The sequence below is a fragment of the Pseudophryne corroboree genome, chromosome 6, assembly GCF_028390025.1.
Source record: "Pseudophryne corroboree isolate aPseCor3 chromosome 6, aPseCor3.hap2, whole genome shotgun sequence".
Lineage (NCBI taxonomy): Eukaryota > Metazoa > Chordata > Amphibia > Anura > Myobatrachidae > Pseudophryne > Pseudophryne corroboree.
This window is the reverse complement of record NC_086449.1, coordinates 579,166,776-579,186,143: the sequence shown is the minus strand read 5'-3', so window position 1 is coordinate 579,186,143 and position 19,368 is coordinate 579,166,776. Positions and strand designations below refer to the sequence as shown.

Here is a 19,368-nt window from a genome sequence, read left to right as displayed (position 1 = left end):
ATGGAAGGCTGAGGATTGTGTGGAGAAGGGATCTCGGACCTGATCTCCACAGCTATGGCTGGTAATTCTGATCTTTTGCCTTATATTCCTGCACAGCCTGGGAAAGCACAACATTATCAAATGCAGCCTTTCGATCACAAAGAAACAAGAAAGTCTGAGGTACGTCCTTTCTTGCCAGAGGCAGGGGCCGAGGAAAGAAGCTGCACAACACAGCTAGTTCCCAGGAACAGAAGTCCTCCCCGGCCTCTACAAAATCCACCGCATGTCGCTGGGGCTCCACAGGCGGAGCTAGGCCCGGTGGGGGCACGTCTTCGTAATTTCAGCCACAAGTGGGTTCACTCCCTGTTGGATCCCTGGGCAATATTGTGTCTCAGGGATACAAGCTGGACTTTGAGGAGATGCCCCCTCACCGACGGCCCTACCGGCTTCCCCCCACGAGAGGGAAATAGTGTTAACTGCAATTCACAAATTGTATCTTCAACAGGTGGTGGTCAAGGTTCCCCTCCATCAACAAGGAGGGGGTTATTATTCGACCATGTTGTAGTCCCGAAACCGGACGGTTCGGTCAGACCCATATTGAATTTAAAATCCCTGAACATATACCTGAAAGGGTTCAAGTTCAAAATGGAATCGCTAAGAGCGGTCATAGCAAGCCTGAAAGGGGGAGATTTTATGGTGTCTCTGGACATAAAGGATGCATACCTTCATGTCCCCGTTTATCCACCTCATCAGGCGTACCTCAGATTTGCGGTACAGGATTGTCATTACCAATTTCAGACGTTGCCGTTTGGTCTCTCCACGGCCCCGACACCAAGGTAATGGCGGAAATGATGGTGCTCCTGTGGAAGCAAGGTGTCACAATTATCCCGTACTGGGACGATCTCCTCATAAAAGCGAGATCAAGAGAGCAGTTGCTGAACAGCGTATCACTTTCTCTGGAAGTGTAACGACAACACGGCTGGATTCTAAATATTCCAAAGTCGCAGTTGGTTCCTATGGCTCATCTGCCTTTCCTAGGCATGATTCTGGACAAAAGGGTTTATCTCCCGATAGAGAGAGCTCAGGAGCTCATGACACTGGTCAGGAACCTATTAAAACCAAAACAGGTGTCCGTGCATCACTGCACTCGAGTCCTGGGAAGGATGGTGGCATCATACGAGGCCATTCCCTTCGGCAGGTTCCATGCAAGGACAATGGAATTTACTGGACAAGTGGTCCGGATCACATCTTCAGATGCATCGGTTAATCACCCTATCCCCCAGGGCCAGGGTGTCTCTCCTGTGGTGGCTGCGGAGTGCTCACCTTCTCGAGGGCCGCAGATTCGGCATTCAGGACTGGGTCCTGGTGACCACGGATGCAAGCCTCCGAGGGTGGGGGGCAGTTACACAGGGAAGAAAATTCCAAGGTTTGTGGTCAAGCCAACAGACTTGCCTTCACATCAATATCCGGGAACTAAGGGCCATATACAACGCCCTAAGTCAAGCGGAGTTCCTGCTTCGCGACCAACCGGTTCTGATCCAGTCAGACCGCAGGGGCTCATGTAAACCGCCAGGGCGGCACAAGGAGCAGGGTGGCGAGGGTAGAAGCCACCAGAATTCTTCGCTGGGCGGAGAATCAAGTAAGCGCACTGTCAGCAGTGTTCATTCCGGGAGTGGACACGACCTCCACCCGGGAAAGTGGTGACTTCATCAGGAAGTCTTCACGCAGTTTTGCAAATTGATGGAAACTGCCTCAGGTGGACTACATGGCGTCCCACCTCAATAAAAAGATAAAAAAGGTTTTACGCTGGGTCAAGGGACTCTCAGGCGATAGCTGTGGTCGCACTAGTAACACCGTGGGTGTTCCAGTCGGTCTATATGTTCCCTCCTCTTCCTCTCAGACCCAAGGGCTGAGAATTGTAATAAACGGAGGAGTGAGAACAATATTCTTTGCTCCGGATTGGCCAAGAAGGACTCGGTACCCGGAACTGAAAGAAATGCTCTCAGAGGACCCATGGCCTCTGCCTCTCAGTCAGGACATGTTGCAACAGGGACCCTGTCTGATCCAAGACTTACCGCGGCTGCGTTGGACGGCATGGCGGTTGAACGCCGGATCCTAGCGGAAAAGGGCATTCTGGATGCAGTTATTCCTACGCTGATAAAGGCTAGGAAAGACGTGACAACAAGACTTTTTCACTGTATATGGCGAAAATAGGTTGCTTGGTGTGTGGCCGGGAAGGCCCTACAGAGGAATTCCAGGGGGGTCGATTCCTGCAGTCAGGAGTGACTATGGGCCTAAAATTAGGATCCATAAAGGCCAAGATTTCGGCCCTATCCCTTTTTCTCTCAAAAAGAACTGGCTTCACTGCCTGAAGTTCGGACGTTGTTACAGGGGTGCTGCATATTCAGCCCCTTTTGTGCCTCCAGTGGCACCTTGGGATCTTAACGTGTGTTGGATTCCTAAAATCCCACTGGTTTGAGCCACTTAAGACCGTGGAGCTAAAATATCTCACGTGGAAAGTGGTCATGCTTTTGGCCTTAGCTTGGACTAGGCGTGTGTCAGAATTGGCGGCTGTGTCATGTAAAAGCCCATATCTGATTTTCCATATGGAAAGGGCAGAATGGAGGACTCGTCCCCAATTTCTCCCTAAGGTGGTATCATCGTTTTATTTGAACCAACCTATTGTGGTGCCTGTGGCTACTAGGGACTTGGAGGATTCCAAGTTGCTGGACGTAGTCCGGGCCCTGAAACTTTGTTTCCAGGACGGCTAGAGTCAGAAAAACTGACTCGCTATTTATCCTGCATGCACCCAACAAGCTGGGTGCTCCTGCTTCAAAGCAGACTATTGCTCGCTGGATCTGTAGCACCATTCAGCTTGCACATTCTGCGGCTGGACTGCCGCATCCTAAATCAGTAAAAGCCCATTCCACGAGGAAGGTGGGCTCTTCTTGGGCGGCTGCCCGAGGGGTCTCGGCTTTACAACTTTGCCGAGCTGCTACTTGGTCGGGTTCAAACACTTTTGCAAAATTCTACAAGTTTGATACCCTGGCTGAGGAGGACCTTGAGTTTGCTCATTCGGTGCTGCAGAGTCATCCGCACTCTCCCGCCCGTTTGGGAGCTTTGGTATAACCCCCATGGTCCTTACAGAGTACCCAGCATCCACTAGGACGTCAGAGAAAATAAGAACTTACTCACCGGTAATTCTATTTCTCGTAGTCCGTAGTGGATGCTGGGAGCCCGTCCCAAGTGCGGACTCTCTGCAATACATGTATATAGTTATTGCTTAACTAAAGGGTTATTGTATGAGCCATCTGTTGAGAGAGGCTCAGTTATTGTTCATACTGTTAACTGGGTATAGTTATCACGAGTTGTACAGTGTGATTGGTGTGGCTGGTATGAGTCTTACCCTGGATTCCAAATCCTTTCCTAGTAATGTCAGCTCTTTCGGGCACAGTTTCCCTAACTGAGGTCTGGAGGAGGGGCATAGAGTGCACACCAGATATAGTACCTAATCTTTCTTTTAAGAGTGCCCAGTCTCCTGCGGAGCCCGTCTATACCCCATGGTCCTTACGGAGTACCCAGCATCCACTACGGACTACGAGAAATAGAATTACCTGTGCGTAAATTCTTATTATTTTTTCATTTAGCACTTGAGAGACTTGACCAAAACACTGATGTCGTTTTAAAAATCACTCTGGCAGTCTCTTGGTTTAATGAAAAAAGAATTATTTAATTTTGAAACAATTGTGTAGTGCCCATTAAATGTACTGTGAACTCACGCGACAACACCCTTACTGTGTATATTTGTAGATCAAAACAAACAGGCAATAGCCATGTTGCCCATTAATAAACACTAGGCAATAGGGCTACCGCCACTTACTACAGCAATGGAACACCTCCCATTGTCTTCCTTTAGCAAGAAAATCTGGCCAGGCAGCTGAGTGGTGCTCTGCGCTTTCACTGATTCTGGCTGGCAGCAGTGAGGGTATACTTATACCCCTTTCACATCGCAACAATGACCCGGGTCACTGTGCGATGTGAAAGGGGCCATGGAGAATTCCCGGGTCGCCTGACCCGGTAATTAAATCCAAGTTTTAAGAAGGGTTATTCCTGGGTTGAGTACAGGTTTAGTGGCACCTGTTCACTACATAGGGAAAGGTGGCGCAAAAATGAGCTCATCTCCAAGCACCGCCTCAGCTCCTCCCTCGCCGCTGTGGCAACTGACCCGGCAAATTGCCGGGTCTGGAAGCTTGCATTTAGGGTCCAATGCCGGATCCCACCCGGGAAGGACACGTTTCCAATTTCCGGGTGGGATCCGGCATTGGAGATGTGAAAGGGGTATAAATGGAGAGACCATTGTGTGGCCTGGCTAGCTGGTTCATGTATGCAAGGTGTCACTGGAAGGCTGGATTTGGGCTTTCAGTTCCGATGCCTTAAAAAAAAAAATATATATATATTAGTATCCATTTGAAAAAAAAATACTTTATTTAAGTCATATACCTTGTTAGATAGGCTTCCATCACTGGAGAGACCCGTTGTGTCTCTGTTGCTGATGGGCGCTTCTGTGCCGGCCATTATTTTTTTATAAGCAGCAAGTCTTATTATATCCGGTGAAAACACCACTTTGCTTTACAAATAAAGCTTTGCTCAGTCTGATAATGCCTTATCAGGAAGTAGTTTACTATTGCTCTGACAATGGTTTCCTTAATGCTTCTGTGTAGGGCACAGGTTACAAAGGACATTTATATTATTCAGATAAGCATTGGCTGGGCTTGTAGCTTTCACATCAAATACCCTTAACCCCTTCTCTACTGATCCTGTTAAACTCTTTTTGGGCTGGACACGTTCCAACATCAGTATCGGTGATTATTCAGTACTCGCATAAACTGGACCCAGTATTTTCCTTATAATGGCATTAGTTTGGTTTTGCCATGTGAGGCGAAATAATCTACCTTTGATGGTATAAAAACAAATCTATGTATTATTCCTTCCAAAACGGCAAAAAGCTGGATTAAAAGATAAAAATAGACAGCCTAGCAGATGAAGGTTCTGATTCTGAGTTGGACTCCTGCAGCGGTGTCTTTATGCAGATGCCGCTACAAAGCCCTTCCCTGCTGTACAGCCGTGCGTCCGATGGCACAATGACTGCAATGTCCACTGTCAGCATCTGCAGATATGGAAACACCGCTTGGTGCTACTTTAGATGCACCATCCACACTTGCACCTAAAGCCTTCTATGTTGGCAGTCTTTCAGTGGGATACGGTCGTTAGGTCGATCCAACTTAGGTCGACCACTGAAGGTCAACATTGCCCTTAGGTCGACATGCATTGGGTCCACATGGCCGTTAGGTTGACGTGAGTTTAAAAAAAAATAAAAAAAATTATTTGGATTTTTTAATACTTAACGATCCACATGGACTACTATTGGAACGGTAATCTGTGCCGAGCGAAGCGCAATGGGACATGGTGTACTAATTTGGGTTCCCCGTCACTTTACAGAGAAAACTACAGCAAAAACAGTCAAAAACCTCACGTCGATCTTTTGACCTGTTGACCTAAGGGCAATGTTGACCTAAGTTGGGTCAACCCAACGACCCAGACCCCTTTCAGCGGCACTCCCATCAGATGCACCATCTTTGTGCATCATTTTTAGCCAACCCCCTGTTACCTCCAAGTCAGCGTTCAGGAACACCCCTCGCATTTGTGATACCATGCGTCCAGGTCTGTACTGCAACTCTGCATATACAAAATGGGAATACATGTGTGGTGCTACTTGGACCAGAAACAATTCCCCACTGTGTCAGACAGCTTCATTCCGTCCAACTGAGACTCAGACTCTAAGTGAGGGGACTCGTGTTAATTGATGACAAGATGAGGGTGATCTGAGCTTCAGACACAGAGGCTTTGAAAAACAGTGAAAAGTATATTTACCCCAAATCTCTGTGTAAAATGTGCGGAAAGTACATTGCATTGTAAACTTTGGACAAGTCAGGCCACACCCCGATCCTTTCAGCATAGTCCATGGAAGCCCCACATCTCTTCCTGATAGGTCACACTTTACCACAGGCAATTGGAGGTGTCCAACGAACATCAGGGCAGTTGATAAATAAGAACCTGTACCACAGTTTCATGGATTGCCCATATCGTACTGACCATAGATTTCTTTGCTTTATTTTTGTAGGGGGCTTTGATGATTTGGTGACCACTCCAGTGAATGGTGATATGTACCAGGTGAGTGTAACGAGCCTTCATCAGAGCAGGAGTTCTTTACCTAATAAGTCATGACCCAGAACATTAGTCACTATCCAAGTCTTTTTTCTCTATCGTCCTAGTGGATGCTGGGGTTCCTGAAAGGACCATGGGGAATAGCGGCTCCGCAGGAGACAGGGCACAAAAAGTAAAGCTTTAGGATCAGGTGGTGTGCACTGGCTCCTCCCCCTATGACCCTCCTCCAAGCCTCAGTTAGATTTTTGTGCCCGGCCGAGAAGGGTGCAATCTAGGTGGCTCTCCTAAAGAGCTGCTTAGAAAAGTTTAGCTTAGGTTTTTTATTTTACAGTGAGTCCTGCTGGCAACAGGATCACTGCAACGAGGGACTTAGGGGAGAAGAAGTGAACTCACCTGCGTGCAGGATGGATTGGCTTCTTTGGCTACTGGACATTAGCTCCAGAGGGACGATCACAGGTACAGCCTGGATGGTCACCGGAGCCTCGCCGCCGGCCCCCTTGCAGATGCTGAAAAGAGAAGAAGGTCCAGAATCGGCGGCAGAAGACTCCTCAGTCTTCTTAAGGTAGCGCACAGCACTGCAGCTGTGCGCCATTGCTCTCAGCACACTTCACACGGCAGTCACTGAGGGTGCAGGGCGCTGGGAGGGGGGCGCCCTGGGAGGCAATGTAAACCTATTTTTTGGCAAAAAATACCTCACATATAGCCTCCGGGGGCTATAAGGAGATATTTAACCCCTGCCAGAATCCGTTGAAGAGCGGGAGACGAGCCCGCCGAAAAAGGGGCGGGGCCTATCTCCTCAGCACACAGCGCCATTTTCCCTCACAGAAAGGCTGGAGGGAAGGCTCCCAGGCTCTCCCCTGCACTGCACTACAGAAACAGGGTTAAAACAGAGAGGGGGGGCACTAATTTGGCGTTAGAAATATATAAAAAGATGCTATAAGGGAAAACACTTATATAAGGTTGTCCCTATATAATTATAGCGTTTTTTGGTGTGTGCTGGCAAACTCTCCCTCTGTCTCTCCAAAGGGCTAGTGGGTCCTGTCCTCTATCAGAGCATTCCCTGTGTGTGTGCTGTGTGTCGGTACGTGTGTGTCGACATGTATGAGGACGATGTTGGTGAGGAGGCGGAGCAATTGCCTGTAATGGTGATGTCACTCTCTAGGGAGTCGACACCGGAATGGATGGCTTATTTAGGGAATTACGTGATAATGTCAACACGCTGCAAGGTCGGTTGACGACATGAGACGGCCGACAAACAATTAGTACCGGTCCAGACGTCTCAAAAACACCGTCAGGGGTTTTAAAACGCCCGTTTACCTTAGTCGGTCGACACAGACACTGAATCCAGTGTCGACGGTGAATAAACAAACGTATTCCTTATTAGGGCCACACGTTAAGGGCAATGAAGGAGGTGTTACATATTTCTGATACTACAAGTACCACAAAAGAGGGTATTATGTGGGATGTGAAAAAACTACCTGTAGTTTTTCCTGAATCAGATAAATTAAATGAAGTGTGTGATGATGCGTGGGTTCCCCCCGATAGAAAATTATTGGCGGTATACCCTTTCCCGCCAGAAGTTAGGGCGCGTTGGGAAACACCCCTTAGGGTGGATAAGGCGCTCACACGCTTATCAAAACAAGTGGCGGTACCGTCTATAGATAGGGCCGTCCTCAAGGAGCCAGCTGACAGGAGGCTGGAAAATATCATATAAAAGTATATACACACATACTGGTGTTATACTGCGACCAGCGATCGCCTCAGCCTGGATGTGCAGAGCTGGGGTGGCTTGGTCGGATTCCCTGACTAAAAATATTGATACCCTTGACAGGGACAGTATTTTATTGACTATAGAGCATTTAAAGGATGCATTTCTATATATGCGAGATGCACAGAGGGATATTTGCACTCTGGCATCAAGAGTAAGTGCGATGTCCATATCTGCCAGAAGATGTTTATGGACACGACAGTGGTCAGGTGATGCAGATTCCAAACGGCACATGGAAGTATTGCCGTATAAAGGGGAGGAGTTATTTGGGGTCGGTCCATCGGACCTGGTGGCCACGGCAACAGCTGGAAAATCCACCTTTTTTACCCCAAGTCACATCTCAGCAGAAAAAGACACCGTCTTTTCAGCCTCAGTCCTTTCGTCCCTATAAGAGTCATATTTGCCCAGGGATAGAGGAAAGGGAAGAAGACTGCAGCAGGCAGCCCATTCCCAGGAACAGAAGCCTTCCACCGCTTCTGCCAAGCTCTCAGCATGACGCTGGGACCGTACAGGACCCCTGGATCCTACAAGTAGTATCCCAGGGGTACAGATTGGAATGTCGAAACGTTTCCCCCTCGCAGGCTCCTGAAGTCTGCTTTACCAAGGTATCCCTCCGACAAGGAGGCAGTATGGGAAAAAATTCACAAGCTGTATTCCCAGCAGGTGATAATCAAATTACCCCTCCTACAACAAGGAAAGGGGTATTATTCCACACTATATTGTGGTACTGAAGCCAGAAGGCTAGGTGAGACCTATTCTAAATCTAAAAAAATTTGAACACTTACAAAGGTTCAAATCAAGATGGAGTCACTCAGAGCAGTGATAACGAACCAGGAAGAAGGGGACTATATAGTGTCCCGGGACATCAGGGATGCTTACCTCCATGTCCCAAATTTGCCCTTCTCACTAAGGGTACCTCAGGTTCGTGGTATAGAACTGTCACTGTCAGTTTCAGACGCTGCCGTTTGGATTGTCCACGGCACCCCGGGTCTTTACCAAGGTAATGGCCGAAATTATGATTATTCTTCGAAGAAAAGGCGTCTTAATTACCCCTTACTTGGACGATCTCCTGATAAGGGCAAAGTCCAGGGAACAGTTGGAGGTCGGAGTAGCACTATCTCGGATACTGCTACAACAGCACGGATGGATTCTAAATATTCCAAAATCGCAGCTGATCCTGACGACACGTCTGCTGTGCCTAGGGATGATTCTGGACACAGTCCAGAAAAAGGTGTTTCTCCCGGAAGAGAAAGCCAGGGAGTTATCCGAGCTAGTCAAGAACCTCCTAAAACCAGGAAAAGTGTCAGTGCATCATTGCACAAGGGTCCTGGTAAAAATGGTGGCTTCCTACGAAGCAATTCCATTCGGCAGATTTCACGCAAGAACTTTTCAGTGGGATCTGCTGGACAAATGGTCCGGATCGCATCTTCAGATGCATCAGCGGATAACCCTATATCCAAGGACAAGGGTGTCTCTCCTGTGGTGGTTACAGAGTGCTCATCTTCTAGAGGGCCGCAGATTCGGCATTCAGGATTGGATGCTGGTGACCACGGAGGCCAGCCCGAGAGGCTGGGGAGCAGTCACACAAGGAAAAAATTTCCAGGGAGTGTGATCAAGTCTGGAGACTTTTCTCCACATAAATATACTGGAGCTAAGGGTAAATTTATAATGCTCTAAGCTTAGCAAGACCTCTGCTTCAAGGTCAGCCGGTATTGATCCAGTGGGAAAAACATCACGGCAGTCGCCCACGTAAACAGACAGGGCGGCACAAGAAGCAGGAGGGCAATGGCAAAAACTGCAAGGACTTTTCGCGGGCGGAAAATCATGTGATAGCACTGTCAGCAGTGTTTCACTCCGGGAGTGGAAACTGGGAAGCAGACTTCCTCAGCAGGCACGACCTCCACCCGGGAGAGTGGAAACTTCATCGGGAAGTTTTTCCACATGATTGTGAACCGTTGGGAAATACCAAAGGTGGACATGATGGCGTCCCGTCTGAACAAAAAACGGGACAGGTATTGCGCCAGGTCAAGAGACCCTCAGGCAATATCTGTGGACGTTCTGGTAACACCGTGGGTGTACCAGTCGGTGTATGTGTTCCCTCCTCTGCTTCTCATACCTAAGGTACTGAGAATTATAAGACGTAGAGGAGTAAGAACTATACTCATGGCTCCGGATTGGCCAAGAAGGACTTGGTACCCGGAACTTCAAGAGATGCTCACAGAGGACTTATGGCCTCTGCCGCTAAGAAGGGACTTGCTTCAGCAAGTACCATGTCTGTTCCAAGACTTACCGCAGCTGCGTTTGACGGCATGGCGGTGGAACGCCGGATCCTAAGGGAAAAAGGCATTCCGGAAGAGGTCATTCCTACCCTGGTCAAAGCCAGGAAGGAGGTGACCGCACAACATTATCACCACATGTGGCGAAAATATGTTGCGTGGTGTGAGGCCAGGAAGGCCCCACGAAGAAATTTCAACTCGGTCGATTCCTGCATTTCCTGCAAACAGGAGTGTCTATGGGCCTCAAATTGGGGCCCATTAAGGTTCAAATTTCGGCCCTGTCGATTTTCTTCCAGAAAGAATTGGCTTCAGTTCCTGAAGTCCAGAAGTTTGTCAAGGGAGTATTGCATATACAACCCCCTTTTGTGCCTCCAGTGGCACTGTGGGATCTCAATGTAGTTCTGGGATTCCTCAAATCACATTGGTTTAAAACCAGTCAAATCTGTGGATTTGAAGCATCTCACATGAAAAGTGACCATGCTCTTGGCCCTGGCCTGGGCCAGGCGAGTGTCAAATTGGTGGGTTTTTTCTCAAAAAAGCCCATATCTGTTTGTCCATTCGGACAGGGCAGAGCTGCGGACTCGTCCCCAGTTCTCTCCCTAAGGTGGTGTCAGTGTTTCACCTGAACCAGCTTATTGTGGTGTCTTGCGCCTACTAGGGACTTGGAGGACTCCAAGTTGCTGGATGTTGTCAGGGCCCTGAAAGTATAGGTTCCAGGACGGCTGGAGTCAGGAAAACTGACTTGCTGTTATCCTGTATGCACCCAACAAACTGGGTGCTCTTGCTTTTAAGCAGACTATTGCTAGTTGGATGTGTAATACAATTCAGCTTGCACATTCTGTGGCAGGCCTGCCACAGCCAAAATATGTAAATGCCCATTCCACAAGGAAGGTGGGCTCATCTTGGGCGGCTGCCCGAGGGGTCTCGGCTTTACAACTTTGCCGAGCGGCTATTTAGTCAGGGGCAAACACGTTTGTAAAATCCTACAAATTTGATACCCTGGCTAAGGAGGACCTGGAGTTCTCTCATTCGGTGCTGCAGAGTCATCCGCACTCTCCCGCCCGTTTGGGAGCTTTGGTATAATCCCCATGGTCCTTTCAGGAACCCCAGCATCCACTAGGACGATAGAGAAAATAAGAATTTACTTACCGATAATTCTATTTCTCGGAGTCCGTAGTGGATGCTGGGCGCCCATCCCAAGTGCGGATTATCTGCATTACTTGTACATAGTTACAAAAATCGGGTTATTATTGTTGTGAGCCATCTTTTCAGAGGCTCCGCTGTTATCATACTGTTAACTGGGTTCAGATCACAGGTTGTACAGTGTGATTGGTGTGGCTGGTATGAGTCTTACCCGGGATTCAAAATCCTTCCTTATTGTGTACGCTCGTCCGGGCACAGTATCCTAACTGAGGCTTGGAGGAGGGTCATAGGGGGAGGAGCCAGTGCACACCACCTGATCCTAAAGCTTTACTTTTTGTGCCCTGTCTCCTGCGGAGCCGCTATTCCCCATGGTCCTTTCAGGAACCCCAGCATCCACTACGGACTCCGAGAAATAGAATTATCGGTAAGTAAATTCTTATTTTTATCCAAAGTCCTTTTCATTGAAATAATGACTGTGCAGAGTGATGTGCATCGTTATGTCTATCCGACTGCAATGAGAAATTATTCCCAATCCACCTTTCATGAAAAATGTATTTGCTTTGCAGATCCGTGTGCTAGAAATAGATTCTGGGTCTGCAAATAGGCTTTTGTGACATCATTTACTACACTTGTACTTTTACAGTGTGTACGAGCTAGCAAATTAGCAACTGAGTCATAAATGGCAATGATGAGTCACAGTCTTGATCATGGACAAAGAAGAAGGTTAAGAATCCCTTGTGTTAAGCATAGCATGCAGTTCTGCACACCCAGTCGGACTCTTCCACATAATACATATCTTTAAACACTCTGACAACTCATTTCTCTATTAGCGCTTACACAACTCCCTCCCTATTATTACACACTGATGCACCCGCACAGCTGTCCCAATATCCACTCTGAACCATGCACATTCCTTTCAGTCAGCTGCTGTGTGATATTTGGAGTGTGTGGCCTATTCTAAGAGGTGTGGTCACTCTTTAAAAAACTAAGAGAAACCATAGAAAATACTCTGTACACTATGAAGAGGAGCAATTTGTCCCAGTCAATAGCTAGTCCGTATCCCCTCCAGGTCCCTCGAACAAGCCCAGGTAACTAGTACCCCTTGCCCCCAACCCTTTTTTACACCCCTGATTTCAGTCGCAGGACACTGCAGCCCCTTAAAATCAGTGCTATCAATATTCAATACAAATGAGTTGTCACACAGAACATGTAGGTGTAGGAATTAATATTGTATGCTTTGTCTCGTCTAGGAATCTTCTGGAGTCAATGATGGATATGCAGCTATAGCACATGCTGACCGACTCACCCAAGAGCCAGAAAGTCTTCGCAAGTGGAGAGAGGAACAAAAGACTCGCCTGGAGGAATTGGGTAAGGTCAGAGGCGTAGCGTGGAGACATGACACCCGAAGCAAGGTCATGTCACGGCGCCTACATACATACATACATACATACATACATACATACATACATACATACATACATACATACATACATACATACTGTAAACAAAGATATATACACATACATGTATACACATTAGCACACAGACATTTACACACAAACACAGACGTATACATATAAACACAAAGTATACACAGACATAAACACATACACACATTAATTCTCACCAAGAGGGCAGCAGCAGAGCAGCTCCTCGTTCCAGCCTGGAGGGACGGAGCTTCTATGTGATTGACAGGCTGGACCTCGTGGGTAGAAGGAAAGGACTGAGGAAAGGGAAAGGGTGGCCACCACACTGCCTGCATGTTCCAGATCACTGAATGCAGATCCCCGACAGCCAGGAAAGTTCTGACAAGCCTCCAAACCTCCCCTCTTCCCTAACGCACTGCACTGGACTCTCTGTACTGTGCAATCAGTGATATGGAACATGCAGGCAGTGTTGTGGTCACCCCTTCCCTCTCTTCTAGTCATCTCATCCTAGCCCTGCCCGAGATCCCGGCTCTCAGCTGTGCAGTGAGCCGGTGCCTTCTGTCCCCAGCGGCACCTGGAGCTCAAGCTCTACTTGTTCCACCCTCCCTACGCCCCTGGGTAAGGTGTGAAGTGGTATTTTATAATCTGTTGAATACTGTAGAGTCAAGAAATGGATGATGGACCATGGAAAACATCAGTCATGTACGCCTCTCCAGTGTCCATTTAATATAGGAATTAGTGATGCCTACACTTAATTAAAGTTAGGATAGTGTGAACAAAAGAAACAAAAATATACAGAAGCAAAAGAAAGGGATGGTTTACCAAAACCCTTAGGCCAGTGGTTCAAAAACGTGGTTCTCAAGGCACCCAAACAGTCCAGGTTTTCGGTATATCCATGGCTCAGCACAGATGGCTAAATCAAACTGACTGAAGTGCTAATTAAGTCACCTGTGGCGAAGTATGGATATACCTAAAACCTGGACCGTTGTGGTGCCTTGAGGACCATGATTGAGAACATCTGCCTTAGGAACGAAGCGCTTGCTCAGGTTGCATTGTAATCCAGGAGTGCTTTTTCCTTTCACACAAGAGTCCGTTACACGTTTCCAGCCATCCCTTAAGCTTGTGGTGTAATCGCCCCCTATCACTTACTCTGATATATGTGTCCCCTGGGCTTCACAGATGCTGCTTCCAAGGTGACTGAGCAAGAATGGAGAGAGAAGGCCAAGAAAGACCTAGAGGAATGGTACCAGCGGCAGAGCGAACAGATAGAAAAGAATAAAGTTACAAACAGGTCAGTATCATTATTGCACTATAGTAAGTGCTTTATTACCATATTACATTATTTCCAATTAAATTGGTATTTTTTCCCCCCTTCTAAATCATAGATTTGATATGGTCCCATTAAGTATTGGGAAAAAAAACCCTGCTGTCATGTATATATCCATTTACCAAATGTTTTAAAAATGAAAGAAAAACTAATAAGGAATCCAGCCTAGAACTTCCTCACTGACTTGTTTCTGAGATGCTGAGAGGAGTAATACATTGCTGCACATTTACTACAAGTGTATATAGTGATGGATTTCTCATTAGGCACATGCCGAGGGGAGAATAAAAGACTTAGATATCTGCCAGAGCACAGTTACGATCTCATCTCCATAATACTGTACAAATGCGTATTTGTCTAGAACAGGCTGCCGTCCAATACTGCCCATCTAGTGAGGAGGACTTGTTAGGGAGGTCACCAAGAGGCCTGTGACAACTCTGGGAAGAGTTAGTCTTCTGTTGCAGAGATGGGTGGGACTGTTCATGTGCCAAATATAGCCTGAGCGCCATCAACTCAAGCAGGGGAAATGAGCGTCAGCTCTGTTCCTAGCATGAAGCATGCTGATGACAGCATAGGGGTATATGCAATTGCGGTCGAATTCCCGAAAATGTCGAAAAACGGGACATTTTCGCCCACAAAAAAAAAAATCGACCATGCAATTCAGTACTTTTCGTCAAAAAAAACGGGCATTCCAAATTCGACATTTGTCAAATTCGACATTTCTGCAATGGTACAAATGCGGCATTTCGACAAAAGTATATTCAATTGAAGATTGTAAATTCGACAACAGTGCTTTTAGACAGTAAATTTGTCATTTTCAATCCTCCACACTTTGCTGGCGGAAATCTAATAAAAAAATTTTAAAACATGTTTTTTTTGTGTTTTTTTTTATTGGTAATAGCATATCTATTTATATTAGAAGGGATTAGGTACTTGGTTTGTCTATTTAGGAGGCACAAGTAGTATTTATATATTTTGAAAAAAAAATATATATATATTTCTCTAACGTCCTAGTGGATGCTGGGACTCCGTCAGGACCATGGGGAACAGCGGGCTCCGCAGGAGACAGGGCACATCTAAATAAAGCTTTTAGGATCACATGGTGCGCACTGGCTCCTCCCCCTATGACCCTCCTCCAAGCCTCAGTTAGGTTTTTGTGCCCGTCCGAGAAGGGTGCAATCTAGGTGGCTCTCCTAAAGAGCTGCTTAGACAAAGTTTTTTTAGGTTTAAATCTCCGTGAATCCTGCTGGCAACAGGATCACTGCATCGAGGGACTTAGGGGAGAGATTTCCAACTCACCTGCGTGCAGGATGGATTGGAGTCTTAGGCTACTGGACACTTAGCTCCAGAGGGAGTCGGAACACAGGTCATCCTGGGGTTCGTCCCGGAGCCGCGCCGCCGACCCCCCTTACAGACGCTGAAGATCGGAGGTCCGGAAAGCAGGCGGCAGAAGACTCCTCAGTCTTCATGAAGGTAGCGCACAGCACTGCAGCTGTGCGCCATTGTTGCTACACGTCTCACTGATTCAGTCACGGAGGGTGCAGGGCGCTGCTGGGGGCGCCCTGGGCAGCAATATTAAATACCTTTAGTGGCGAAAAATACATCACATATAGCCATTAAGGCTATATGTATGTATTTAACCCAGGCCAGTTTTCTTAAAACCCGGGAGAAAAACCCGCCGAAAAAGGGGCGGAGCTTATTCTCCTCAGCACTCAGCGCCATTTTCCTGCTCAGCTCCGCTGGTGAGGAAGGCTCCCAGGATTCTCCCCTGCACTGCACTACAGAAACAGGGTAACAAAGAGAAGGGGGGCATAATTTGGCGATATTGATATATTAAAAGCGCCTATATCAAAAACAACACCTTCTAGGGTTGTTTATATACATTTATAGCGCTTTTGGTGTGTGCTGGCAAACTCTCCCTCTGTCTCCCCAAAGGGCTAAGAGGGTCCTGTCTTCGATTAGAGCATTCCCTGTGTGGCTGCTGTGTGTCGGTACGTGTGTGTCGACATGTATGAGGACGATGTTGGTGTGGAGGCAGAGCAATTGCCGGTAATGGTGATGTCACCCCCTAGGGAGTCGACACCGGAATGGATGGCTTTAGTTATGGAATTACGTGATAATGTTAGCACATTACAAAAGTCAGTTGACGAAATGAGACGGCCGGAAAACCAGTTAGTACCGGCTCAGGCGTCTCAGACACCGTCAGGGGCTGTAAAACGTCCCTTACCTCAGTCAGTCGACACGGGTACCGACACAGATGAATCTAGTGTCGACGGTGAAGAAACAAACGTATTTTCCAATAGGGCCACACGTTATATGATCACGGCAATGAAGGAGGCTTTGCAGATCTCTGATACTGCTGGTACCTCAAAAAGGGGTATTATGTGGGGGGTGAAAAAACTACTAGAGATGAGCGCCTGAAATTTTTCGGGTTTTGTGTTTTGGTTTTGGGTTCGGTTCCGCGGCCGTGTTTTGGGTTCGAACGCGTTTTGGCAAAACCTCACCGAATTATTTTTGTCGGATTCGGGTGTGTTTTGGATTCGGGTGTTTTTTTCCAAAAACACTAAAAAACAGCTTAAATCATAGAATTTGGGGGTCATTTTGATCCCAAAGTATTATTAACCTCAAAAACCATAATTTACACTCCTTTTCAGTCTATTCTGAATACCTCACACCTCACAATATTATTTTTAGTCCTAAAATTTGCACCGAGGTCGCTGTGTGAGTAAGATAAGCGACCCTAGTGGCCGACACAAACACCGGGCCCATCTAGGAGTGGCACTGCAGTGTCACGCAGGATGTCCCTTCCAAAAAACCCTCCCCAAACAGCACATGACGCAAAGAAAAAAAGAGGCGCAATGAGGTAGCTGTGTGAGTAAGATTAGCGACCCTAGTGGCCGACACAAACACCGGGCCCATCTAGGAGTGGCACTGCAGTGTCACGCAGGATGGCCCTTCCAAAAAACCCTCCCCAAACAGCACATGACGCAAAGAAAAAAAGAGGCGCAATGAGGTAGCTGTGTGAGTAAGATTAGCGACCCTAGTGGCCGACACAAACACCGGGCACATCTAGGAGTGGCACTGCAGTGTCACGCAGGATGTCCCTTCCAAAAAACCCTCCCCAAACAGCACATGACGCAAAGAAAAAAAGAGGCGCAATGAGGTAGCTGTGTGAGTAAGATTAGCGACCCTAGTGGCCGACACAAACACCGGGCCCATCTAGGAGTGGCACTGCAGTGTCACGCAGGATGTCCCTTCCAAAAAACCCTCCCCAATCAGCACATGATGCAAAGAAAAAGAAAAGAAAAAAGAGGTGCAAGATGGAATTGTCCTTGGGCCCTCCCACCCACCCTTATGTTGTATAAACAAAACAGGACATGCACACTTTAACCAACCCATCATTTCAGTGACAGGGTCTGCCACACGACTGTGACTGATATGACGGGTTGGTTTGGACCCCCCCCAAAAAAGAAGCAATTAATCTCTCCTTGCACAAACTGGCTCTACAGAGGCAAGATGTCCACCTCATCTTCACCCTCCGATATATCACCGTGTACATCCCCCTCCTCACAGATTATCAATTCGTCCCCACTGGAATCCACCATCTCAGCTCCCTGTGTACTTTGTGGAGGCAATTGCTGCTGGTCAATGTCTCCGCGGAGGAATTGATTATAATTCATTTTAATGAACATCATCTTCTCCACATTTTCTGGATGTAACCTCGTACGCCGATTGCTGACAAGGTGAGCGGCGGCACTAAACACTCTTTCGGAGTACACACTTGTGGGAGGGCAACTTAGGTAGAATAAAGCCAGTTTGTGCAAGGGCCTCCAAATTGCCTCTTTTTCCTGCCAGTATAAGTACGGACTGTGTGACGTGCCTACTTGGATGCGGTCACTCATATAATCCTCCACCATTCTATCAATGTTGAGAGAATCCTATGCAGTGACAGTAGACGACATGTCCGTAATCGTTGTCAGGTCCTTCAGTCCGGACCAGATGTCAGCATCAGCAGTCGCTCCAGACTGCCCTGCATCACCGCCAGCGGGTGGGCTCGGAATTCTGAGCCTTTTCCTCGCACCCCCAGTTGCGGGAGAATGTGAAGGAGGAGATGTTGACAGGTCGCGTTCCGCTTGACTTGACAATTTTGTCACCAGCAGGTCTTTCAACCCCAGCAGACCTGTGTCTGCCGGAAAGAGAGATCCAAGGTAGGCTTTAAATCTAGGATCGAGCACGGTGGCCAAAATGTAGTGCTCTGATTTCAACAGATTGACCACCCGTGAATCCTTGTTAAGCGAATTAAGGGCTGCATCCACAAGTCCCACATGCCTAGCGGAATCGCTCCCTTTTAGCTCCTTCTTCAATGCCTCCAGCTTCTTCTGCAAAAGCCTGATGAGGGGAATGACCTGACTCAGGCTGGCAGTGTCTGAACTGACTTCACGTGTGGCAAGTTCAAAGGGCATCAGAACCTTGCACAACGTTGAAATCATTCTCCACTGCACTTGAGACAGGTGCATTCCATCTCCTATATCGTGCTCAATTGTATAGGCTTGAATGGCCTTTTGCTGCTCCTCCAACCTCTGAAGCATATAGAGGGTTGAATTCCACCTCGTTACCACTTCTTGCTTCAGATGATGGCAGGGCAGGTTCAGTAGTTTTTGGTGGTGCTCCAGTCTTCTGTACGTGGTGCCTGTACGCCGAAAGTGTCCCGCAATTTTTCTGGCCACCGACAGCATCTCTTGCACGCCCCTGTCGTTTTTTAAAAAATTCTGCACCACCAAATTCAAGGTATGTGCAAAACATGGGACGTGCTGGAATTTGCCCATATTTAATGCACACACAATATTGCTGGCGTTGTCCGATGCCACAAATCCACAGGAGAGTCCAATTGGGGTAAGCCATTCCGCGATGATCTTCCTCAGTTGCCGTAAGAGGTTTTCAGCTGTGTGCGTATTCTGGAAAGCGGTGATACAAAGCGTAGCCTGCCTAGGAAAGAGTTGGCGTTTGCGAGATGCTGCTACTGGTGCCGCCGCTGCTGTTCTTGCGGCGGGAGTCCATACATCTACCCAGTGGGCTGTCAGTCATATAGTCCTGACCCTGCCCTGCTCCACTTGTCCACATGTCCGTGGTTAAGTGGACATTGGGTACAACTGCATTTTTTAGGAGACTGGTGAGTCTTTTTCTGACGTCCGTGTACATTCTCGGTATCGCCTGCCTAGAGAAGTG

At 47.6% G+C, this 19,368-nt stretch overlaps 1 protein-coding gene across 2 annotated transcripts in view; it reads left to right on the top strand.

Annotated features, from left to right (window-relative positions):
• Nucleotides 1-19,368, top strand: part of CLTB (clathrin light chain B) — a 75,943-nt gene that overhangs the window by 33,334 nt on the left and 23,241 nt on the right. For both annotated transcript variants that reach the window (XM_063927907.1, XM_063927908.1), the window contains exons 2-4: nt 6,161-6,210; nt 12,642-12,759; nt 13,998-14,109. In XM_063927907.1, the coding sequence (XP_063783977.1) occupies nt 6,161-6,210; nt 12,642-12,759; nt 13,998-14,109 (280 nt within the window). The remainder of the gene's footprint in view (nt 1-6,160; nt 6,211-12,641; nt 12,760-13,997; nt 14,110-19,368) is intronic.